This window comes from Genypterus blacodes, unplaced genomic scaffold (genome assembly GCF_046128005.1).
Source record: "Genypterus blacodes isolate CSIRO-AG114 ecotype Tasmania unplaced genomic scaffold, CSIRO-AGI_Gbla_v1 ptg000019l_1, whole genome shotgun sequence".
NCBI lineage: Eukaryota > Metazoa > Chordata > Actinopteri > Ophidiiformes > Ophidiidae > Genypterus > Genypterus blacodes.
Genome location: NW_027466832.1, coordinates 3,873,739 through 3,898,426, shown reverse-complemented (window position 1 = coordinate 3,898,426; position 24,688 = coordinate 3,873,739). Strand labels below are relative to the sequence as shown.

The following is a 24,688-nucleotide window of genomic DNA, read 5'->3' as shown; positions in this document are numbered from 1 at the left end:
ACGCTCAGACGAGACGACCTGCCGCTCTTCTGAGGCCTTATTGTCCTCGTTATTGCTACCTTTGGCTTCAGAGTAATTAGCTCTGAGCTGCAGCTGTGTGCGGCGGTCCCCAGAGGCTCCGCCTCCCACTGGCCCCCAGAGGCCCCGCTTCTCATAGGCCCTGCTCCGTAAACACACAGGTGAGCTGAGCTGAGCACACACAACAGCATGCCACGGGTCACACAGGGCTGCAAGATGAAACGATCGCACAACGTCTCAATGTGGTCGAGAGAGTAAAGAGAAGAAAAGATACGATACCGGAGGGATGTGAGGAAGAAAGAGAGGAGACACCAACATAGAGCCTCAGACCCTCAAGACTCCATGGGACTGTAGTAAATAAGGTAGTGTAGTACTGATGCTGTGGGATATCTTGTTCTGTGGTGTAGTAGTATATCTGAACCTGCAGTAGGTTTGTACTGTGATTGGGCAGCAGGTAAGCTGCTCCTGTGGGAGTCTTGTGGTTGTCTTGGAGGAGAAGCTCTGAGGGAGATGAAGCGTCTAGGGAGAAACCAGCAGGAGGAGACGTGAGGGGGGAAGACGACCAGTGCGCTCAGGCTGAAGACGACAATGGAGCGTCCAGCAGCAGCAGCAGCAGCAGCAGAGTCCAGCATGGAGGACATCCTGAGGGGACAGACAGTCGGACCACAGAGGAGAGGGTCCAATGTGATCCGAGTGTTCATCAGCTCCACGTTCACAGGTCAGAGAGCCACATGGTATCCGTCATGTACCAGTGCAGATCCCACTTCATCCTTACAGCTTTAGGCTCTTTATTCAAAGCTTTTTACTCTTTCATCAACATATTCTTCATCTCTGTATTTGAGAGACATTTTATTGTTTTATTTTGCTGATTTATCTCCACATGCATTGGTCTCATTTGTTTTCCTTATTGTATTCAAATGTGATCTATTCTTGTGTAATGCAGTAAGTAAAGCTGATAATTAATCTATATTATTGATTGGCTTGATGTTATTTTTGTATCTCTTTAAGTTGATTTTATTTGTTATTACCTATTTTTGTTGTAAAGGTTTGTCGTGTGTGTGTGTGTGTGTGTCAGATATGAGTAGTGAGAGGAAGGCCCTACTGGACAAAGCTTACCCAGAAGTCCTTGCTTTCTGCCGCAGCCTGGGTTTGGTCTTTGAGGTCAGTTTCTTCTTCTACTTTCTCACACTGGTCATTTAGAGGCTCTAAGGTCCTGGAGGTCACGGAAAAGTCGGATCAAACCAGAAACTAAAGAAAAGGATGAAGAACCCTTTAAAACATTTCATGAAGGTTTATAGCAGCAGAGATTTCTGTGCGAGGCTCACTTTTTATCATTCAACCCTGACCCTGGGCGTTCCCATGATGCAGGTGGTAGACTTGCGTTGGGGGATTCGTAGCGTCCCCAATGGAGACCACACGGCGTGTGAGCTCAGCCTGCACGAGATGGAGACCTGCAGGAGGATTTCAGCCGGTCCGGCCTTCATCGTGAGTGTGGACTCCACACACACACACACACTCAACATCGACGACATCAGCATCACATCACGTGTTGCTCAGTCAATCAATTTCATAACAATTACCTTTTTAATTGTCTTACTAACACACACAGATGAAAACATAACCTTTGCAAAGGTTTAAAAAAAGCACCATAATTATTCAAGAATTTTTTTAATCATCAATAACAATTAAAAAATTAAGAATTCTACATTTAAGTGAGATCCTCTTTGACCAATCGCATAAACATGAAGGATTTCAAAAGAAGTAATGTTAGAAATGACATCATTATCATTTTTGTTGTTTTTATTTTCTTGTGTTGTGGCTCCAAAGGCTCTGCTGGGGAACCGGTACGGTCACCGGGCTCTTCCTCGTCTCATTCCAGAGAAACAGTTTGAAATGCTTTTGTCCAAACTGTGCAAAGACCCTGAAGGCCTCAAACTGCTGAACCGCTGGTTCATCAGAGACGACAACGCCGTCCCTCCCACCTACGTCCTTCAGCCAATCACAGCTCACTTCCACCATTACGGCGACCTCCAGAGTGAGAAGGGGCCGCAGCGCGACAGCGACGTCCTGTCCTGGCGCCTCACGGAGACGCAGCTGTTGCAGCTTCTACGGAGCGCCGCCACCGCTGCTGAGACTGACGGCGACATCACAGCCGAGCAGAAACAATGTTTTTACACTTCGGGTAAAGTAATTAACCATAATCAGGTCAAGTCAGGGTCAAATATCTCCTAACATTCAACACACAATCTGTCATGTGATGCCAGATGAAATGTTTTGTGTTTGTCTTTTGTCCTCAGTCACCGAATGTGAGATTGAATGCGGTTTGTGGAAGGACAATGGCGAGTCTTCAGCCATCGTCTTCGTAAGAGAAATTCCCCGTCAGAAGATGAGGGACGGCCCCAAGCGCCTCCTGAAGTTCATGGACTTGACCGCTGATGGCCTGCTGGACCCTGAAGCTCAGACGCTCCTCGCCGCTCTCAAGTCGCGGCTCTACGCCACATCGCAAAACATCCTCAACCTCCACAGCGTGGAGCTCAGCAAGGGGAACATCGACCCCACACGCAGAGAGCACGCACAGTACCTGGAGAGCGTCTGCCAACAGTTTGTGAGCCAGATGAAGGCCAGGGTCAGCAGCATGATGGAGACACAGAGGAGGAGGTGGGGCAGCACGGAGGACGAGAAGGAAGACGTGTCTGATTGGGTCGTCGAAGAAGTCGGACGACACACTGCTCTGAGCGCCGAGCTGTGCAGAGGGCTGCAGGGAAGGCAGGGGCTTCTGGGTAAACTCTGCCTCTCCATGTGGGAGTCCACCAACGCTCGTCACCGCCCCCTGGTGGTCCATGGAGCCGCCGGCATCGGAAAGACAGCTCTGCTGTGTAAACTCGCCCAGGAGATGATGAACGTCCTGGAGGCAGGGGCGCTGCAGGTGATCAGGCTACTATCCGCCTGCCATCCTCAGAGCGTTAGCATCGACCATGTCCTCCGTAGCATCTGCTTCCAGATCTGTTTGGCTTGTGGTTTGACTCTGCCCACCCCGCTTACCGCCAACACACACGTGGAACTGGTGATGTTTTTCCAGAGGCTACTGGACGACGTTTCCCAGCAGGGAAACGCGATGCTGATCATCCTGGACCATCTGGATCATCTGTCTCATGAGCACCAGGCGCACAAACTCCACTGGCTGCCAGTTGACATACCGCCAAATGTTCATCTGGTGGTTTCCACTGAGACCAACAGTGAGGTGTTTGCTCGCCTGAGATTGAAGTTGGAGACTTCAGAGAGTTTTTTTGAAGTGGAGCGTTTGTCGAGTGATGAAGGCAAACAGATTCTGAACTCTTACATGCGAGCGTCACAGAGAACTTTGACCCCTGAGCAAAGCTGTGCTGTGCTGCAAAGCTTTGAGAGGACTGGGAGTCCTTGTCATCTCAAACTGATGCTAACAGTTGCTAAACGCTGGACTTCCTTCACTCCATTAACAGAGCTCCACCTGGGTGTGGACACACAGGAAATGATGTCACTGCTGTTCCTGTCTCTGGAGGCAAAACATGGGAAGCAGCTGGTGGGCGGAGCCTTGGGGTACATCGCTTTGGCGCGGTGAGGAGACGACAGCATCACATTAAATAAAACTGTTAACCAATCAAAATGGAGTAAAAGACCAACAAATGGATCACATTGTATTTTATTTTGAAGAACATGAAATAAGTTCTATAGTGATGACATCACCAGTGTGTCATGTGACCCCTCAGGGAAGGCCTGCTGGAGTCCGAGCTGCGCGACATCCTGTCCCTGGATGATGATGTCATCACTGAGGTGTACAGGCACTCCCTCCCTCCCACCCCCTCGTTGATCCGGCTGCCCCCCCTCCTGTGGGCCCGGCTCAAGTGGGACCTGCGGGATCAGCTGGAGGAACACTGGGTAGGCGGGGTCAACACCATCACCCTTCATAACAGGTAAACATCCACCTGAGCGTGCCAATAATCACCACAATAACAATAACAACCAGAACTGAACATCACACAGCATCTGTAATGTCCTTACGAACTAAGAAGTGAGCAGCCTCTGAGGTCTTCTTTCATACGCCGTGGTCTGAGTAATGACTATTGTGCTTGTGTGTGTCTGTATGTGTGTAGACAGATGTATAAGGCTGTGTCATCTCGATATCTAACCGCCGAGCGCCGAGGACGGAGCTTGAGGTTGCTGGCTGAGTATTTCCTGGGTCGCTGGTCGGGGAAGCTGAAGCCAGTCTCTCTGCCGGGCCTGTCGCTGCTGCTCTCTGACAGGAAGGTACCAACATGGCTCACACCCTCATGTTACAAACATCATAGTCACCTGCACCTGTATCAGCGCGTCCCTCTGCCCGGGGGGGCCTCGAATGTCTTGGCCCCCTGAGATCAGGTTTGTTCATATGCGTGTGCCCTGATTGGCCCTGTGGTTCTCAAAGGTCCCGCCCCAGCCGCTGTGGTTTGCTCCGGGATTGGCTAACGTGAGGAAGCTTCAGGAGCTGCCCTATCACCTGCTGCATGCTGGCCTGTGGGAGGAACTACGGCAGGAAGTCATCGGTAAGAAACTCTCATCCAGCGAGTTTTCTTATAATTGGTGAGTCTGCGGTTGTGATTGGTCGATCGGTATCACGTGAATACTAAGTTAGTGGTCAAATCAAACTTCCTGCTCTGTGGTCACTCTTTGGGTTTCCGTTGGTGTTGGTTTTGTGTTCTCCAGGCAGCACCGAGTGGCTGTACTGTAAGAGCAGAGTGTGTGGGGTGTCCAGCGTGATCCACGACCTGGACCAGTGCTCCCAGTGCATGGACTGTACTGAGACCGCACTGGTACGAGACACGCTGGTCCTGATCAAGCCCAGCCTGGATTTCCTGGATGGAATCATGGGTCAGTTTATAGCTGCTCGGGTGAAAGTGTTCCTCTGTAGCTGCTGTTTGTAGGGATAGTCCAAAACGTGACCTTGTCCTTATCCTTCAGATATGTCCGTCTTCTACACTGAGCTCTTTGCCAGACTCTTTTCCCTGGCCACGCCCTTCCCTTCTGTGATTGGCCGGGTGTGCAGCCAGTGTGAGGAGTGGTTGATAACGTGTCCAGAGCCAATCCTCATACCCAAATGCAGTTTCCTGCAGCAGCCAGGGGGGGCGCTGCAGCACACACTCAGTGGACTACAGGGAGGTCAGATACAGTATAACATCACATTCAGCAAAAGACATCATGGGGATTTTACTTAATGTTGGGATTTTCTGGAAACTTTTTCCTGAAAATTGTGACTTTTTGTAAAATCTCCAGCATGTCACTTCGACGGTATAGACGTTAGCATGTTAGCGTGTTGTATCTGTGTGCTGTGTGCCTGCAGGGGTTTGCTGTCTGCATGTCAGTCCGGAGGCGGAGCTTCTGGTTGCAGGTTCAGATGATGGCGTGATCGCAGTCTGGAGTCTCGCTGACATGACGCTCACACACACGCTGCTGGGACACACAGGTTGAATTTGTATTTATTATTACAAATGTCACTATCATATCTTATTCTCCGCCAAGGAGGGCATGTTTTTGTTTCTGTTTGTGTGTATTAGCAGATCTAGATATGGATCAGTAGGATCTGGATCTGGTTGTTATGGCAGCTTGGCGGCCTTAGTTGAGGTTTGCTCTGTGTGAGTCTAAACAGTGTGTGTGTGTGTGTGTGTGTGTCTGTGTGTGTGTGTGTGTGTGTGTGTGTACACTCTTTCTCATTGTGCGTCCCGGCTGTGTAGCTGCAGTTCTGTGTGTAACAGTAATTTCGAGCTCCGCCCTCTGCTTCTCATTGGCTGCGGATGGCTCTCTGAGGGGGTGGAGCCTGCAGACTGGCAGACAGCTGTTCTGTGTCCTGGAGGCGGTGCCTGTTGACTCCACCCCTTCATCCACTCACCTTCACCTGTCTGAGCAGAGACAGCTCATCTTCGCACACACCATGAATCAAGTACTTACCACTGCCCTCACCAGCACTATGGCTATAACTGTTCTGACTCTAAGTAGCAGTCGTGTCTGCGTGGTGGTGATGTCTGGAGCTCTGGTTGTCCCTGCAGGTGAAGGTCTGGAGGTTGGATGGCCTCCAGCTGCTGTTCAGCCGTGCTGATGCTGGATGTGTGATTGTGTGCGTGTTGGAGGACTCTGTGGTGTCTCTGTCAGACTCCGGCCTGCTCAGGATATTCCAGCCTGCCGGCGGGCAGCAAGCAGTGGAGACTCAACTAAAGAACCCACAGGGTTTGACCCCTGTGACCTTCGTTACTTTGCCCAAACGTGGGAAAGTGTTTGTGGTTTGTGAGGAAGGCTTCCTCTATCAGGTCAGTTTGCTTGCACCCTTTCTTATGTGTTTATATGGTCTATCTCTGTCTGACCAGGGGTCTCTGTCAGACTGATAAAACCAAAACATATCTGTGCATCTAAATATTAGCACGTTAGCATGTTAGCAGATCTCAGTGTACACATCATGCTGACTGCTTTGGTTGCCAAACCATTAAACAGGTGTATGTTCACTGCTGGTTATGATCTGATGTGCAGGTTGTATGAACCTGCATCAGTGTGTGAGTGTGAGGTCAATGTATAGAGCTTTGGAGATAAATAAGTGCAGAACAGAACAGAAGGACAAGTATGTTTAAGGACAATTCTGTCCAGACTGGGATCACTGATGAAGTCACTGGTGAAAATGTGTTAATGTTTGCTGGAACCATGTAGTCTGAAATACTGTAACATGAACACACTGCAGCCATGACTCCTGGTTGCATCGCTGCGTTTAATGCGTCTGAACACTTCAGGCGGTTACCATAGTTATCTCAGTTTCCTTCCTGCTGTCTGCAGATTTCCAGGGCTGGTAAACAGACGGTGAGCGAGTTCCCTCTGCTTCCTTCTCTGCTGAGCGCCAGTGAAGATGAGAAGATCCTGTTAGCAGGTACCACCACAACAATCTGTATATATCAACTTTGATACCACAACTGCAGCTCTAATGTTAAGAATACATCAATGTAAACAGACATAAAGTTACATGGAGTCACTCCACTGTGGACAGCAAAGCAGCTTAAGGCGCCAAGTATTTATAACAACAACTTAAAGCCAAAGCAAGAACAAAATTACAAATAGATATTGAAGGTTGGGCAGAAGTGTATCTGTTCAGACCCTTAGTTTACATTAGAACATTAGAACTGAGTGCGTGTATTAGTGTGTTTGTGTGTTTGAGTGTGTTGGGAACCACGTGCTTTCAGGCTGACACATGACTTCAGCATGTTGACTCTCTGCAGGCAGCGGGAGGACTCTGAGCCTCTTTAACATAGACACTACAGACTCTGTGGACAGAATCCTGGACCTGCAGCACGAGGACAGCGTGCTGTCTGCCTGCGTCTCATCAGACTGCAGGCTGCTCGCGTCCGGGGCAGCCGACCAGCTCGTACGAGTAAGAAACATCAGTGTGCAGCCTGAGAGGCTCCAGATTTACGTTAGTTTGGACAAGAATGTAAAGTTTCTCCTGAGGAGGGCGCCAGAGGAGAGGATGCTGCTAGGGTCTGCTAAATGTGATCAGAAATGCACGACTGCAGCTCAACTGCATCTTACACGAGCGTGTGTGTGTGTGTGTGTGTGTGTGTGTGTGTGTGTGTGTGTGTGTGTGTGTAAAGATTGATACACCATGTAAACCTGTCTACCCATGATTACCTGTCTGCTTTGACAGATCTGGTCCGTGACCACCGGTGTGCTGCTGGACTCCTTCTGCGGCTCAGACGCTCCCGTATCGTCTCTGTCTTTGTTTTCCGGCTTTGTGGTTTCAGCCTCGATCGCGGCGCCTGTCGTCCACCTCTGGAGTCTGAAGTACGACGCCCGCCACAAGCCCAGAGCCCACGTGCCTGCAGGCTCCGCCCACATCGCTGTCGCCAAGGACTGTGACAGAATCTTCTACGTTCAGCAGCAGAGTCACACAGAGGTCATGAGCTGGGACTGCAGCACAGGTCAGACACGAGAAGAGCCCAGGACTTCATCTGGTCTAAAACTATTTCTCTTTGAGTCAGTATCAGCTGATTTTGAGGACCGATTCTTCTTCTGTCTGTCCTCAGGTACTCCTTCAGACCGTCTGGCAGTTTCTGCTGAGGTTTGCAGTCTGGAGGTCGCTCAGCAGAAACGCTTGCTGCTGTGCGGCCTGACCACCGGCACCGTCCTCATCTACCCCTTAGTCCTACCGCAGGAGACGCTGTGCATCCCGCCTCCAGAGAGCCTGTCCAGGGTGTGCTGCCTGGCCCTCTGCCCCCAGGAGAAGCACTTGGCCGTGGCCTACGAGGACTCCGTGTGTCTGTTTGAGATCACCTCCAGGGACAGCTTCCCTACCGTGGATGGGCCGGTGGCCACGGTCCCCCTGTCCCTGCTCCACGCCCCGGTGTCCTCCATGGGTCTGCTGACGGACCGCCGGCTGCTGTACGGGACGAGCTGCGGCGAGGTGAAGCTCCACGACTTCAGCAGTGGCAGCGTCTCCAGTCTGGAGCCTCACAGCAGCAGAGTGACCTCCGTGACCTCCAGCAACTGGGGGACCCACGCTTTGGTGGGCTCTGAGGACGCGGTGCAGAGACTCTGGGCCCTGAAGCCGCTGGCTCTGGACCACGTCATGGAGTACAAGGTCAGGGGTCAGACATGATGTGGTCAACTTTGATCTGAGAGCAGCTAAAGAACATTCAGGTGTTTTCACGCCTTTAGTACAAATTAAACTTCTTGTCCATCGCTCATTTATTTACAAACCATCTCATCACAAAATCACATTTAAAAGGAAAAAACAATTATCAATCGAGTTCAGGCTGCATGTAGCACAAAAGTAGAATTTGAATAGTCAGATGAAACTCAAAGAGCTCATGATGACATAATGCCTAAGAAGAACTACACACAAGGAACCAGCTGTGCGTGTAGATGTGGTGGACACACTAACAATGAGTCTATATGGTTCCTTCTGTGGATCTTCAGGGTTTCTTTTTCGAGGGCGTCCTGACTGCCACCTTCTCTGAGAGCGACCAGTTCGTCTTCACAGGATCTCAGGACAGAACCATCAAAGTCTGGGACGTTGCTACGGGTATGTACTGGTGTATACTGGTGTGTACTGGTGACTCAGTAATGACTCAGGATTTGTGGCCTGCTGTGTGTGTGGTAGTGGGCTAAGACTGTCATCATCATCGTCATCATCGTCATCATCATCATCATCATCATCATCACCATCATCACCCCCTCCTCATCCTCATCCTCCTCATCATCATCATCATCCTCATCCTCATCACTCTGTCTCCTCCTCACAGGGAAGCTGCTGTTTGTCCAGTATGTCTACTCCCCGGTGGTCAGGATGGTGACCTACAGGAACGGCTTCGTGGCCTTGTCCCAGCAAGGCTTTGTGATCCGAGAGGCGTTCCGCTGTCCGGAACAGGTCAGCCCGGACTACAACCCTCTGAGGAACGTGAAGGCCCAGTACAGGGTGACCTCCAGGGAGAAGAAGCCCGACCAGCAGCAGGACCCCACGGCCCACCTGCACGACTTCAACCCGGCCCAGTTTAACCTGAAGGTGCTGAGCGTGCTGAGGGCCAAACCCTCGTCCACCTGCAGCGTCATGTGAGGCCTTGGGGTCGCTGCCCGGTGACCTTTCGGGAGCAGGAGCAGGTGGTTTAGAACAAAATGCACAAAACTCAAAGAAGAACAAGAAACATCAACTGAAATAAGAACGAAAGCAGCAAATCTGAGCTGACTGGTTGTTTTATTCTTGTAAAGGTCAATGTAGTAAATAGTTCTTTGCTCATAGATGTTGCACACACACGGTGAGAGCAGCTTTGCACTTTATCAAACATCACTCTGCTCTTTGCGTTAGGGTATCAATGCTCCAGCTGCTCCAGTTTGTTTGTTAACTTTGGTTCTTGGGTTTCTCTGTTTCTAATCACATTCAGCAGTCGATCAATTATACTAAAACTAATTTCATAGTCTATCAGAATATTTACATATACTGTAGGAGGTAAGAAAGAGTAAAGAACTTAAGAATGTATGGCAACAACACAGACTGAGGTGGAGGAAGACGCCGGTTTGTCATCTGCTAGAATAAAGAACGCAGTGAAGAAGGTGTGTGTGTGTGTGTGTGTGTGTGTGTGTGTGTGTGTGTGTGTGTGTGTGTGTGTGTGTGTGTGTGTGTGTGTGTCTCTAGAAAAGAGCATCTAAAAAGCTCTAAGCAGGACCAGGAGCAGCCAGAAGGGTCAGGAGGTCACCTTACTAACACAGGACGTCTCCCCCTCAGTACTCCACCTGACATGCAGATGAGGAATTATAGAGGCTGGCGACGTGTCTGAATGAGGAAATAAGGGTTTGTGATGCTGGTCACCCTTAGCAATGCCTTAAATCTCCTTGGACTGTTTGGTTTAACTGATGTAGAAACAAAATGAGGTAGCAGTTAAACTCCTTAACAGTCCAGGAGGAAACTGAATCTCACCACGTTTACATGCAGACAGAACTGGGATGACGGCAGATCACATCACAGCATCGTCTTCATCTGCTTCATCCCCTTCACCTCTGTACTCTGTGTTTGTTCCTCTGTAAGTTGTGTCATTGTGTAGATGTTTGTGCTTCTCTTCAGGTCTGTAGGTCTTTGAATGGACACTTATGGATCCATGAACACGTGTTAAAGCCTTTAAAAGCTCCTCTACATGAAGATAGAAGGCTAGTCATGTATCAGCCTCACTTAAATGGAGATTGAGGTCTACCAGCTGATCAAATGAACCTAAGGATCTCAATCTTTCACTGTAACTATTAAATGGTGTTTCTGTGCCATTTGAGGTGAAGGTGTAAGCTGCATGTGAACGTTCTGAGCTTCTGCTTTGACTGAAATATAAAACTTGTGCAAGGCAAACGGACTCGTCTCACTCTGATCCACATTCAGGTACCGATGTCCAACACAGACTGATCCCGAGGTCAGGTTATTGATCCAGTCTGTTAATCCAATCAGCACACGTTATTCATCGGCAAAGCTGGCGAAGGCAGGGAGCCAGAAGCTGTCCTTCCTGCCCTGCTGGCTCCTGACTCCTCGAGTTTCTGCTTTCGTCGCTTTCTTTATCCAGGCGATCTGAGCGGCAGCCAGACAGATCATACACAACTGCCAGAGCAAACACACACACACGCACGCACACACCATGATTCATTGCTCAAAACTAAAAAAAACAGCCAAAACCTGTTTGAACATAATGTAAACCAACATGAAGACATTCTGTCTAAACACCACAGCACAGTGAGGTGAACATCTGTCCTGGCATGTTCCTGAAGCTCTGGAATGCTTCTCTGGAAACACCTGACATACTTTCACTGCACTTCACCTGATCTGGACTCTAACATTGAGCTTGAAGGTCAAAAACACTTCAACAATACCAACATATTTCCTGTTCTACTGAGCACATTGTGGCAGGGAGCATCTCATATAATACATGGTTGGTGAAGTGTTACCTCCAGCAGCAGCAGGCCGCCGGTCAGACCGGCCACCAGCAGCAGGTTGTGTTTGGCCCACCGCACGATCTTCTCCAAGCAGCCCACAGTGAAGACGTCCAGAGCGGCAGAGGTGCCCTCTGCCTCCTGCATCCCATAACCACACATGGTGTTCAAGACAGTCTGCACACACACACACAAACACACACACACACACACACGAGAGGTTAGAGGTGTTTGTGGTTGAGGTCTGCAGGAGTCTGAGACCCCTCTGACACAAACCCTAACCTAAACTACACAAATTAATTCTGAAAAACAGACTGGAGCTGAATTTGGATCCAAAATCCTAAATGCAGTGCCTCCATGATGAAGACCTCTGCTTTGATTGTCCACCCCTACATCCCCGTCCCTCTCATCAGTGTGTCGGGAGCTTCTGCAGGTTGGTTTGCTGGTTTTCACTGTAACACCTTCACACCTGGTTGCGTAAGCCGACACAGCAGGAGAAGGGAACGCCGCAGGCTTCCAGGCTGGGATTGTCCTCTGAACACTGGAAGTAGATGTTATGGGACCAGTCCTTATAGCCCTCAACCCCACAGCACTGGAACTGGAAGCACACAAACACATAAGCAGGCTTTTCATCCATCCATCTATATATCACCTTAAAGCCTGTCATAAATGCTTTTGATGGTTAGATATTATATTCCTGTTAATCAATATAATATCAGATTTAATAACAGAAGGCCAAAGTTGCAAACCAAAACTGGAGTGACAAAATAAAAAAGTGACTGTCGTGTTGGTGGAGTAGTGCTGCTCTCTGACCAGCAGATGTCACTGTCATCAGGGGGAAATGTAATGAAGGATCGTATTATTCTGAAAGTAGTACACGTTACCGTCTGTAGACCTCCTCACCTTCTTCTGGATGAAGTCAATGGCGTTCTCCAGGTCCTGATCTTCCCTGTAGCGAATTATAGCCTTCATCATCAGCTTTTCGGTCCTCTCCATCACCTAAACAACAACAACAAATAGTTCATCACGCTGAACCTCCCACAGACAGCAACATGTCCAATAGCATGTCCAGCTCCAGCTCCTGCACCGGTGTGTTCAGGTACCATGCAAATATTGTAGGAATATTATTATGATGTCTTTTTCAGGTCCAAACCTTTGGACATGTGAGGACCTCGAGTCACCAGACAAGCTTCAGAAACTCATTGGACCTGTTTCCAAGGTAGAATATTGTAATACACTTCAAAATATGGATGTAACATGTGTCAGGATGGCAGGTTACCATGTCAGTGAAGAGGTAGCTCACAATTCCTGCAGCTACCTGGAGGAGGACGACCACCACCAAGATCCCCAGAAACTGCAGCAGGAGAGAACACGTTAGTTTGACCTTTGACCCTCTTCACTCTACTGTTTTTGTGAGGTTGCCGAGCAACAACATACCGCTTTCAGCAGGCAGGTGACGTTACGCAGCGCACCAAAACAGCCGAAGAACGTGATGAGGAACACCGCTGAGCCAACGACGATCAGCAGCAGAGCTGGATCGATTGTTAGTGTGTCCACCACATCTATACACACACACACACACACAGGCATGCACACACGCATGCGATGAGCAGGATGCTGTTTGAGTACTTAAGGAAAGACAGCAGTATCCACTAGCAGTATCCAGTGTAAGGACCAAAACGTCTCACACTCACACACACACACACTCTCTCTCGCACACACACACATACACACTCTCTCTCACACACACACAATCTCTCTCTCTCTCACACACACACACACACACACACACACACACACACACACACACACAGCTGACCTTTCTCCTTGGCGACCTTGGCGTAGATCCCCACTGCAGTCAGGACAGCACTCACCACCTGCGCACACACACACACACACACACACACACACACACACACACACACACATACACAGTTATCAATGCACTTATTTAGACATTTCTCGAATTATTGCAACTCTATTTTTGTAACATCTTTAGTTTTTGTATGTAAATATTACAACTTCATTCTTGTAACATTTAAACTTTTTTCTTGACATTCCTTGATTGATTTTTGCCTTTTTATGACTAAGCTCTGTCACACTGATGTTGTTGCTTCACTGTTCTTATGCTGTAAGTGGTGAGTCAATAAGAAGCTTCTTCAGCTTCTTCAGCTTCTTCAGCTTCTTCAGCTTCTTCAGCTTCTTCTTCTTCTCTCTCAGCAGGCAGCAGCTGGATGTGACTCCAGTTGTTTGTTTGTCCGTCTTGAGGACGTGTTAAGCTTCAGTCCGTCTTGTGTGTGTGTGTGTGTGGTCAGACTCACCCAGAGGACGTAGCAGCAGATGAACAGTGTGTACTTGACGCCCCTGTAGCCTCTCATGGCTGATGCAGGTTTGTTACTGTTGACATGACGTGTGTCTGCCTGCACGCTGCATTCCTGCTGTTCCCACGCCGCGCCCTCAGCGCTCTGACGTGGTGGAGAAGGCGCGGCCTGTCCCCCACCTGTCAGCCTGTATCTCATCTCTGTGGATGCTCTAACATTCCTCCAGCGCCACCTAGAGGCTGCATTCATTCAGCATGGTGATGATCAGTGGCTGCTCGCTCCTCCTCATCGTTGGGATGGATTCATGAAAAGGGTTCATCCTCTGGAGAGCCTGAGCGTCAGGCTGAGAAGTCAGTAGGAGTTATGGATATCGGCCCATTCTGTGCGCCATAGGAAAGAACGGTATGGTTTGTTATTCTAATCATTTTCGGTAATCATTATATTCATGATAAGAAATCAATACTGGACAAATCATGTTTCCCTCCTCCTCTTCCTCCCTCCTGTCTTACCTTCAGCCTCGCTTCTTTTCCTCCTCTCACATCCTCCTCTCCTCTTTTCCGTGTCCTCCACTTCTTCCTCCTCCTCCTGCCCCTCTTCCTTTTCTTCCTCCTCCTGCTCCTCATGCCTCTTCCACCTCCTGCCCCTCCACTTCCCCCTCCTCCTCTTCCTCCTCCTCCTCCTCCTCCCTCTGGCTCCTCCTCCTCAATAATCCAGATTGTTCTCTGAGGAGGATTACACTCGGCTGTGCTTCCTCTCCTGCACAGATCTACCTCCTCTGATTGCTGCCAGAGGACCTGATTGAGGACCATGGGCATCCTGGACATCTTTGCCAACATCAGAGACCGAGTGGACAAGTTTCTGAATGAGAAGAATGTGGTGACAGACTTCCTGGGAAAAGCTGAAGAGAGAACCGGGATCAAGAAGAAGATCATTGCACTGGGTATGAAGTTATTTTATCATCAAGTTTTGACTTCTTTTTCTTTTCAATCATTTTGTGAATTTCACATCTTAGACGCTTTTTTATGGCTCCTGTTTGTTTGGTTCCACTTGTTGCATGTGAGTGTAAATAGCTGCACACACTGCCCACCCCCCCTCCCCTCCCCTGATAATCCTGCTGACATAGAAACAGGAGCTCTGCTAAACTCTGTCACGGCAGAGACGCTCAGAGTGTGTGTGTGTGTGTGTGTGTGTGTAAGAGTGTTTGTCTGTTTGTTTGTTTTTTGGTTTTTTTGTGCATCCAAAGGGCCTTTGGTCCAATCAGAGGGCAGGGTTTCTGTTCTCCTGGGAAATAAAGTGGAGGAATATAGGAGGAATACAGGAGTCTCCTCCTATATTTAACACCTGCGCCCTTGTTTTAATATTTGTCTCATAATTCCATCTACCTCAATTTTTATTCAATGCAGTTATGTCGCTCCATCCAGTAAATAAAGTTCTTACACATTTACATTAGACAGTTGTTTTTTCTTTTTGTAATCTTTCAATCTTTGCCATCCTAAAGCTAAACGGTATCTTTGTGTCCTCGGACACTTTAACCAGGAAGAGCTCCACTGTGATTGTGTTTTGCTCCACAGACTGATAGATTTGATATGTTTATCTTACAAGTTGTCCTGGGCAGTTTGAATGTTCATTCACCAGGGGAATTACACATTTACTAGTGGGTTGATAAGTCAATGATGCATACAGTAACATCAAGTAAGCATTTGTTCTCTCCTTTCACTTGTGTGCTTTTCCTGTAAACTTTGTTGAATTCTGTATTTTCCATATGATTACTCTCTTGTTTGTGTAATACCTTTTTCATTTATGAAGTAAAAAAAGGGGAATGTGATAGCATAAAGGGGGATTTCCCTGATTTTACACATCAAAATTTACTGTCATAAAGACCACCATTTAACATGCAGAATCAACTTTCTGAAGATAAATGCAATGTGGAAAAACAATGGAGTTCCTCTTTAATGTTGATTAGAAAGAACATGGTCAGAATCATGTCAAATTATCAGCCTTGTGTGATTGTTACCATTTGAGTGGCCACTGTGTGCTATTTTTGTTTGTAAATTATTAATTTGACTTGTGGAAAATGTTTCCAGGTCTGGAAATGTTTTGGAAAATTATTTGGATCAACACAGAATAACAGAATAACATCCCAATAAAGATAAATACATTCAGCAATGCTGCAGTATTTATAAACCAGAGGAGCAAACGTGCTGGTGAGTGCTGCACCTCTGACAGCAGCACGTCCAGGTTCTCTGCTGACATCCATGAAGCTTAGTGCTCCTCAGCTTCACTTCACAACATCACATCAACATCACACACACACACACACACACACACACACACACACACACACACTTTTAGTTACGTATGTTCTGATACCGTCGTTTGTCCAGAGGGACACCAGGGCTCTCTGGACCAATCAGATGGACTCTGGAGCTAACACAGCAACTTACAGTCATGTTGCTGAGTGGAGTGAACACAGAACAGCAGACTATTCATACCACACACACACACACACACACACACACACACACACACACACACAGGCAGGGCATGATGTCACTAGTGCCTGGTGCAAAGTGTCCCCCACTATCAGCGTCCACCTATCAGAGACACACAGGCAGTCAAGAGAGGACAGGCTCCATGTGTGCGCCGCCACAGAAGCTCATCAGAGGTAGGAGCGTTTGGAGAGTTACAACAACTTTCAATGTTTGTCTTGTGTGTCACGATGTATACGAGCTATGGGGAGCTTCATCGGAGTCTCTGTGAGCTTCTCACACTGAAGTGGTGCAGCTGTTTGAATAACAGCTCAGTGAGCCGCTGGACAGACAGATCCATTGATTAGAAATCTTCGGGACACGGTTCGGGATCCAGTCCATGATCTTGGATTCATGAAGAGTAAGTCTGTCTTCTTGTCTACTGTCCTCCAGGTGCCGTCTCTCTGACTGGACTCTACCTGGTGTATGGATATGGAGCCTCCCTTTTGTGCAACCTGATTGGTTTTGTGTATCCTGCCTATTACTCGTGAGTATTACTTCCTGCCACACTGACCTAAACATCTGTAAGCATTCACACTGAGAAAGCTGCAGAAACTCAGACAGTTCAAACTCACACACACACACTGGACACTTCCTTCTTCTTGGTCCTCACCCAAACCCTCAGACAGATTTGTATGTGGTCAGTTATGTTGTTACCTCAAACAGGTTTCTTGACAGGTTTCTGCTTTGAAGCCCCCCGACTCAGGACAGCAAAATGATGACACTCTAAAGCTCCCAGCAGTGTGTGTGTGTGTGTGTGTGTGTGTGTCCATGCTTGGTTTGGCCTGTTCAGCCTGTTGGAGCTTCAGCGTTTGCGGTCTCAGGTGTTGGTGTTTCTGTGTGTCCAGGGTCAAAGCCATTGAGAGCCCCTGCAAAGAGGACGACACCAAATGGCTGACCTACTGGGTGGTGTACGGCGTCTTCAGCCTGGGCGAGTTCTTCGCCGACATCTTCCTCTACTGGTTTCCTTTCTACTACGCCTTTAAGGTGAGCGGAGGCTGACTGAGGGCCTCCTGCGGCTCCAATGTGTCTCCTGCCAGCTCAGCTCATTGTGTCTGTCTCCTCCAGTGTCTCTTTCTGCTGTGGTGCATGGCCCCCGCGTCCTGGAACGGCTCCCAGCTCATCTACACCCGCCTGGTCCGGCCCGTGTTCCTTCGTCACGAGGCCACGGTGGACAACATGGTCAGCGACCTGAGCGGGAAGGCCATGAACGCTGCTGAGTCCCTGACCAGAGAAGGTACAGATGCCACAGTATACAACAGAAAGTCATGTACCAGGATACTACAGCAAGTCATGACCCAGTATACTAGAGGAGGTCACGTACCAGTATACTACAGGAAGCCAAACAAACCATTGAGTTTTTTACAGGAAATCATACATACCTGAATTTATGACCACAAAAGTTTTCTCCTCCGCTTCCTCTTTCTCCCCCCCACCAGTCTTGTCCACGCTGATGAAGAATCGTCCTCAGGTGTCTCCGGCTCGGACCGATCAAAAAAGTTTACCCTCGAGCTCAGCAGCAGAAACACCAGCAGCTCCAGAGCAGCCAGAGGGCCAAGGACCAGTATGTAACACACAGGGGCCCGTCCACCTCAGAGCACAACCAGTAACACCAGTACCACCAGTATGATCAGTAACACCAGTAACCCAGTAACACCAGTATGACCATTGTGAAATGAAAAGCAATTCTAGAGTCTAAATGAAATTTCATTGAACTTTGACCTTGAAGTCCTGATTGTTCAGATGAATGTCTGTATTCAGAGCTGTGGTTCATTTGCTTTGTTACATTTCGGGGAATAATGTTTACAAACAATCCTTGGTTGTTTTTGTGTTCACACATGTACATGAAGTTACCGTTTCCCAGGTGAAGGGTCACTTCCTGCCCAAATCTGACCAATCACTAAACACAATGGAAAATGGAGCTTCGGCACCATGTGAGCATCACTGCTTTGCTTGATATTGTCTAGTTGATTTAACAACGTTAGTTTACATACGTCACCAGGAAAAGATGCTGTGATGGAGGCAAACAACCAAATATAAAATACATAAATTAATAAAAACAAGTTCTCTTCTGTAGATGCAGCAGGTGAGATATTTGGTTAGATATTTATAATATTTATGAGCGTATACACATGATCAACAAACTCTTCATAGCATTTACAGTACAGCAAGTGACTTGTATTATTTGTTGAGTCGGTTGATTTCTCACTGCAAATGAACAGCTCCGTAGAGCCATTGATGTGGTGTGGACCCAAGTGCGATTGTGGCCACAGGTCTGAATACAGCCTGTGACGTTTGTTAGACTTGATCTTTTTTCTATAAAATAAGAATGTTTAGTGATTTGATGGCAAGTAACGCGGCGCTATGTTTCCTGTTTCCTGTCCCAGCCTTTCCTGGGTTAGCCTGCACCCGAGTTAGCAGCATGTGAGTGAGGAGGAGGAGGAGGAGGAAGAGGAGGAGAGGGAGGAGGACCAGAGCCAGAGGTTTCCTCGTTCATCATTTCCTGTTTTATATCAGATGTTTTATATTTATATTGAGTTCACTTCTGATCTCAGACTGACAAACAAACAAATCTGCATCAACATTGTTATTTTGTATTTCAACTATTTGTCAACTACTTTTTCCTTTTGCAAACTCATGTACGTATATGAGTTGATTAGATAGATGATGAAAATTTAAAACATTTGATCAGACATAAAATGAAATATGATTTAAATTAATTTGTTTGCGTGACGTCTTTGTAAATGAAGGAATTTCTTTCTTTCAATTTTCCATTGTGAATTTTTATTTGAAGTCGAAACTGGAATTGGAGAAATAACATGGAAACATATTTTCAATGATGGCTAAAGTGGTTGTTATTTATTTCATTTCTCAACACGGAGGTCAGAGGTCAGCGTCTTGCTTGCTCACTTCAGCAGAACACCTTTACTGTCACATTTATTTACATACTAAGTCATTATCATGAAACGGAAAATCATCACAGGAGTCGAAAGTTAATTCCTCACGAGCGCATAAAGAATAACAGAATTTTCTATTATTGTTTTTTAAAATTATGCTATCAGCAGCGAAGCTATTTTTGTGGTTTAACATTCGAGGCAGAGGGGGGCGACAAAGCGCCTAAAACCCAGGCTAGTGGTAGAAGCAGAAGAAGAGGAAGAAGAAGAAGAAGAAGAGAAAGAAAAGAAGAAGAAGAAGAAGAAGAAGAAGAAGAAGAAGAAGAAGAAGAAGAAGAAGAAGAAGAAGAAGAAGAAGAAGAAGAAGAAGAAGAAGAAGAAGAGAGCAACGTCACGTGACGTCATCACGTAGCGCTTGACGTATATACGTGGCGTCGTGACAGCCGTTCTTCTTCCGCAGCGTTTGTTTATTTCACAAATTGTAGATGATTCAGCCGATTTACTGCCGTTAATCCAGGTTAAGTGTCAGAAAAAGAAGAGAAGAGCAGCGGGACCCTTGACCCGGGTAGGCTCACACACACGCACACACACACACACCGCTAAACTGAACATGCAGTGAACAGCTTGCTGGTAAACATGCAGATATTTTACAGCTTATTAAACAAATACTGGGATTTTAAACAATCTATGCCTAAATTCGGTTCATAAATGATCCATAAAACTCCGCAATTTTCCCGTAAATGTTCACAAATTAAACGCAGCTGTTTGTTCTGTCAGCTCTGAGATGAAAATCGGGGATATTTCTTGTTCGGCGGTGAATGTGTAACTTTAACTAAATATAACAATGAAATAGGTGATTAACTATTCAGTTAATGGGGTCTAATCTGTGTTTGTGTGTTTTGATCGTCGGTAATGTAGTACAGTGATGAACTATGGTGCAGATTGAAGCTAGGTGTACCTGCGCAACCATTGTAGAAGTTGCCATGGTGAGAGGAGCTAAACTATGACAGACATGTATCACATCATGTGTTCTTATGAAGATAATTTCACATTTTAAAGTTGCGGTTTTTAACTCCCACAGAGAAGTTTCCTGGAAGCTGATTGAATGTTTGTGTTTCAGATGCTGGACCTTCATCCTCAGCAGGATGAGCATGAGCGCTAAGAATAAGAAGCGGGTGGTTCTGCCTAGCCGACCTGAACCCCCCACGGTGGACCAGATCCTGGAGGACATCGACAGAGCCGCACCCAACGATCCGCTCTACAGTGTACTGGAGCATACAGGGCAAGGTACTGCAGGTCCACCTGATCCATCAGAGGCTCTGTGGAGCATTCTATTACTGGCTCACTTCTTATCAATCGTCTCTCACTCCTCTGACTATCTGCGTTTCCCTCAGATTCCTCCAGGTCGTCATCAGAACGGGATGTGGAGCTCAAGTTCCAACAGTGCCGCCAGTACCTGGAGCTGAACGAGAGACTGCAGGAGGTCAGAGGTTGTCTGCTCAGGCAGAGAGAGGAGCTGACGGTGGCGGGGGGCCAGCTGGAACAGGATGTGGCAGAGGTCAAAGGTCGAGCACTCTGACTGTGTTTGGTGCTGTTGGATGAGTCATACAGAGGATTTCAGTGTGGACGAACTGTTGGTCAGCAGGCTGATACCTGTCACTTCTGCAGACGTGCCGTTTAGCCAGACACTGGTGGGCTCCAGTGCCAGCCGACCTCTGACCTCTGACTCAAATATGAAACATTTTTTGCTTTGGAAGATGTAATTGGTAAGGACTGAAGACCTTCTGTGGAAACTCATATTTACGTGTGGCCCTGAACTCCTCACACTCACAATATGAATGATTGACACTATTTAACACAGTAATTGATGAATCAGCCATAACCGTTACTCCAGTCCAGCGTAACAATAATGTCAATAAAGACGCCTCACATGGTAACAGGAAGTTTCCTTTAGGTGTTTGGTTCTTTCAGTGTTTGTGTCCATGTGACCTTTACTGGGGAAGTCCTGCCGCAGAGGAGAGCAGCCCTACAGTTCGGTTTTACTGCTCTGCTGAAGGCTCTACATAGCTCCTCCAGCAGATGAGCCGTGATCTCCTGCTGTCACTTCCAATGACTACTTCAGCGCCACCCAGTGGACAGGAGGGTCAGAGTCTGTATGTGTGGACTATGGGTTTTTTTTTTTACAGATCCACAAATCGTTTACATTTTAAACCTTTCAAAAACTTTTTTTTATTAAAAACTACCTGCTCAATGGCAACTGAATCAGTAAGTTAAGTTTTGTTGTTTTTATTGAATAACTGGTTTAAAACAATTGATTATCCAAATATTCAGGCATTTTTTATTATTTGTGTTTTGTCAAATTATCAAACCAATCATCACTTATTACTTCCGAGTTGAAGTATTTCCAAATTTAAGCTGCAAATCACAGATGCCACGTCCCCTGGTGGATGATGTAATGTACCTGCAGTCTGGATTTGGCCATGCAAATATGATTGGTGCTAATTCTTAATCTTAATTCTGCTCACCACAGATATCTGTATCATATGTTTGCAGAGACACGTTTTAGTTTGAAACCGTAAATTATCTTACACTTTCACATCAACGTTGACCATAAAGTTAACATGAAGTGTTACAGTAAACATACAAACGCTGACAAACATTGGTTTAATGAAACACGTCACTTTTTATTGGATGAAAACATTTATTATGATACACTTCATACGTTTCGCCTATTTCACATGGCGCCATGTTCCTCTGTGGCCTTGTTCATGCTTGGAATGCTGGGAAACTAGCCGTGTCTTCATCAGGTGAGAGAGATCACTGATGATCGTTGATGGGAAAACTAAAACGTATAGAAATGAAGACGAGTTGTCAGATTTATTTGTATTATAGTGGACGGACTTGGAAAACTAAACTCTCTTTACAGCCTCTTTGCATCCTGAAGTGTGACGGCATTAACAATCACCAGCCTGCAATCATGAACAAGGCCACCCACACCCAAACAAACCTCCAGACCCTCTGATGCAGCCCAGTTACCCCATCAGCTCTCACACAACCAGCTTTGATCACTTTATCTGGTAAAATCATCTGCATGTAGGGGCTGTTAATGAGCCCGACTGATACACCAGCAGCTTCACATATCCACAGAGATCAGCTGATCACAGATCCACGGGGAGAGAAAAGAATTACCAGTACATCATTATTTGATAGGCTGTTTTTGTATGTTTGGCAAAATTCAAATTCAAATTTAAGTGTATTAAAATGACTAATTACAATTGGTAACTTAGAAGCTGAGAGAGGTCATGCAATCATTATTATTTTTTCATTATTTACACATGATACGATAATCACAAGAGAGCAAATGTTTCTCCAGTAGATCATGTTTTACAGATCGTAGATGATGATGTGAATTAATGTGTGTATTTTCTGTATCTGCGCCTGAAGCTGATTCAGCTTCCGTAGGTCCGAATAGAACTGTTTCCAACATGTTAGTATTGCTGCCCTGGAGGCCGGCAGCCCTCATTTCCATACCTGTTTACATGAAATATCCCACTGAAGTGCATTATTGGGATCAATATTTGATTTGATTTAATTTGAAAAATGTTCAAATGATATTAGCCACTATATCATTTTATCAAATTGATCAGTATCGGCCTCAAAGATCCAGTATCAGTCGAGCTCTAGTTAATTAATGATCATCAGGACATTGAAAGGTTTGCATTCAGGGTATTCAGGGTTTTATTAATACTTGACATGCTTTAGAAATAGGTAATAGTAGTAAATAGCAAAAGCCCCTTTAATGTTCTTAACACGCAACCAAAAGCGTTGATTCTTCTTCATTCTGTTTTTGATCTCACATGAACGAATGATGTTGAACTACAGAGGATATTCATTGTCTTTATATTCGACTTCTTCAACCTATCACTACTTTTACAGCGACACAGTTAAGCAGATATTAACACGTTATGTTATAAAGACTTCCAGAGCACAAACCCAACCATCAGCCAATCAAACCATCTTCTGTTCCCGCAACAGCCAACCGTATCTGAATCTCATACCAAACTAAGGTCATTGCATTCGGTTAACAGAGGCATGTAGCTGCTGTACACTGAGTTTATATCATGATAGTTCTTTGTGGCACTAGAATATAGTCAAGCAGCTTGGCTAGGAACGTTGTCATTGGCCTGCCGTATAATGTGTGTTATCCAATGCTCACAACAGGTGGTGGAGATAAGCATGCTGTCAGGGAGCAACACAATGATTATTCTGCTAACCAGGAAGCTTTAAATATCTATATCTGCATGTTATTTACAATACTGATGAAGACAGTGTACAGGAGAAAGTGAAGTTGTCTATAAACAGGTGATTGCCTGGAGAATGACTGAGTGCTATACTTCCTGCAGCAGTGATGTAGCTAGCAAGCCCGGTAGGTGTCAGTGTAGAATGACTCATCACAAATAAATGGTCCCCAAATTTCAATAAATGACCTAAAGTGAAAACCAGTGGACTTATTTTGTTCCTTCAATGTGGAAATGTTTTCCCTTACAGAAATTGAAGTAATTTCTTACTGTTATTACAAAATCCAGAAATTGAAACTTACAAACTTGCACAGGTTAACAACTATAGTTCCAGAGAATACATTTCTGAACTGTGTGGAAAAAAATAAGTCCATGAGCTCTGTGTACATGCACATATAGTAGCCAAGGGGCCTCTGAAGGAAGCTCAGCACACCTCAGCCTTGTTTGCGTACGCTGGCTCGACAAAATGGAAACCCACGATCATGCTTAATCGGTATCATGGCGCTGCTAATCAACACACTTGGTTTCTTGATGTGGAGACGTGTGCGCCCCCATAAAAGGGACGTGTCTGCCAAGACAAGCCTATACAAACAAGTTGGAACATGCGTAATTCACATCAGAGGACTTGTGTGTGTTGAGAGAAGAAGTGAGTCAGCTTTGTGACATCGACAAATCACATATGGTAATCACACAAAATGCTGCGGCTGATGTTTACGCCTGACACTATCAATGAACGTACAACATCAGAAAGTGCCACAAGAAGTCTGATTGTGAGAATTGGTAAATAGAGTAAATGGCAATTTATGAATTGCAAATAATCAGGCTTACATCACACTGGACTATCTGTTTAGATGAACAACACATCGTGGTCTGACTAATACTCGACCATTGCTGTGCATTAGTAAACTGGGGGAATGATTTGGAATCTGACACCTACCAAATTCTGGCTTACAAACAGTATATCATGTTAAATGGAGTGACAAAAGCTCAACGCACTGATGAATGTATGTAAAAAATACTTTACATCTTAATGTCCTTTCAACAGTCAGCCACAGTTGGTACCTTTTCAGGTCAAAGTTCAGCTGAGTTACCATTCAGAAGTTTGCATAATATTGTTCTTCATCCATTTATATCCAGGAGACTGGTGATGATTCATGTGCTGAGATCAAGTTCATTGTCTTTTG

At 46.4% G+C, this 24,688-nt stretch overlaps 4 protein-coding genes across 4 annotated transcripts; 3 read left to right on the top strand and 1 right to left on the bottom strand.

Annotated features, from left to right (window-relative positions):
• The first annotated feature begins 1,093 nt into the window (after positions 1–1,093).
• nwd1 (NACHT and WD repeat domain containing 1) lies at positions 1,094–10,247 on the top strand. The gene is made up of 18 exons (XM_076141480.1): positions 1,094–1,179; positions 1,387–1,503; positions 1,846–2,200; positions 2,316–3,612; positions 3,765–3,968; positions 4,149–4,302; positions 4,460–4,577; positions 4,738–4,902; positions 4,993–5,190; positions 5,372–5,494; positions 5,763–5,968; positions 6,075–6,332; positions 6,847–6,937; positions 7,284–7,435; positions 7,709–7,982; positions 8,088–8,641; positions 8,980–9,085; positions 9,306–10,247. The coding sequence occupies exons 1-18, from the start codon at positions 1,096–1,098 to the stop codon at positions 9,614–9,616; spliced, it is 4,767 nt and encodes a 1,588-aa protein (XP_075997595.1). The 5' UTR covers positions 1,094–1,095; the 3' UTR covers positions 9,617–10,247.
• A 334-nt stretch (positions 10,248–10,581) lies between these two features.
• LOC142991377 (tetraspanin-33) lies at positions 10,582–14,149 on the bottom strand. The gene is made up of 8 exons (XM_076141481.1): positions 13,785–14,149; positions 13,283–13,340; positions 12,901–13,025; positions 12,743–12,817; positions 12,367–12,462; positions 11,933–12,061; positions 11,479–11,640; positions 10,582–11,134 (listed from the first exon to the last, which is right to left on the bottom strand). The coding sequence occupies exons 1-8, from the start codon at positions 14,031–14,033 to the stop codon at positions 10,994–10,996; spliced, it is 1,035 nt and encodes a 344-aa protein (XP_075997596.1). The 5' UTR covers positions 14,034–14,149; the 3' UTR covers positions 10,582–10,993.
• A 372-nt stretch (positions 14,150–14,521) lies between these two features.
• Positions 14,522–18,997, top strand: reep6 (receptor accessory protein 6). Its single transcript, XM_076141610.1, has 6 exons — positions 14,522–14,724; positions 16,706–16,799; positions 17,161–17,299; positions 17,381–17,549; positions 17,752–17,876; positions 18,700–18,997. Exons 1-6 carry the CDS (start codon positions 14,592–14,594, stop codon positions 18,712–18,714), a joined length of 675 nt encoding a protein of 224 aa, XP_075997725.1. The 5' UTR covers positions 14,522–14,591; the 3' UTR covers positions 18,715–18,997.
• Positions 18,998–19,477: 480 nt separating this feature from the next.
• Positions 19,478–21,154, top strand: cunh19orf25 (chromosome unknown C19orf25 homolog). The gene is made up of 3 exons (XM_076141496.1): positions 19,478–19,771; positions 20,327–20,493; positions 20,601–21,154. The coding sequence occupies exons 2-3, from the start codon at positions 20,352–20,354 to the stop codon at positions 20,783–20,785; spliced, it is 327 nt and encodes a 108-aa protein (XP_075997611.1). The 5' UTR covers positions 19,478–19,771; positions 20,327–20,351; the 3' UTR covers positions 20,786–21,154.
• The last annotated feature ends 3,534 nt before the right edge of the window (positions 21,155–24,688 follow it).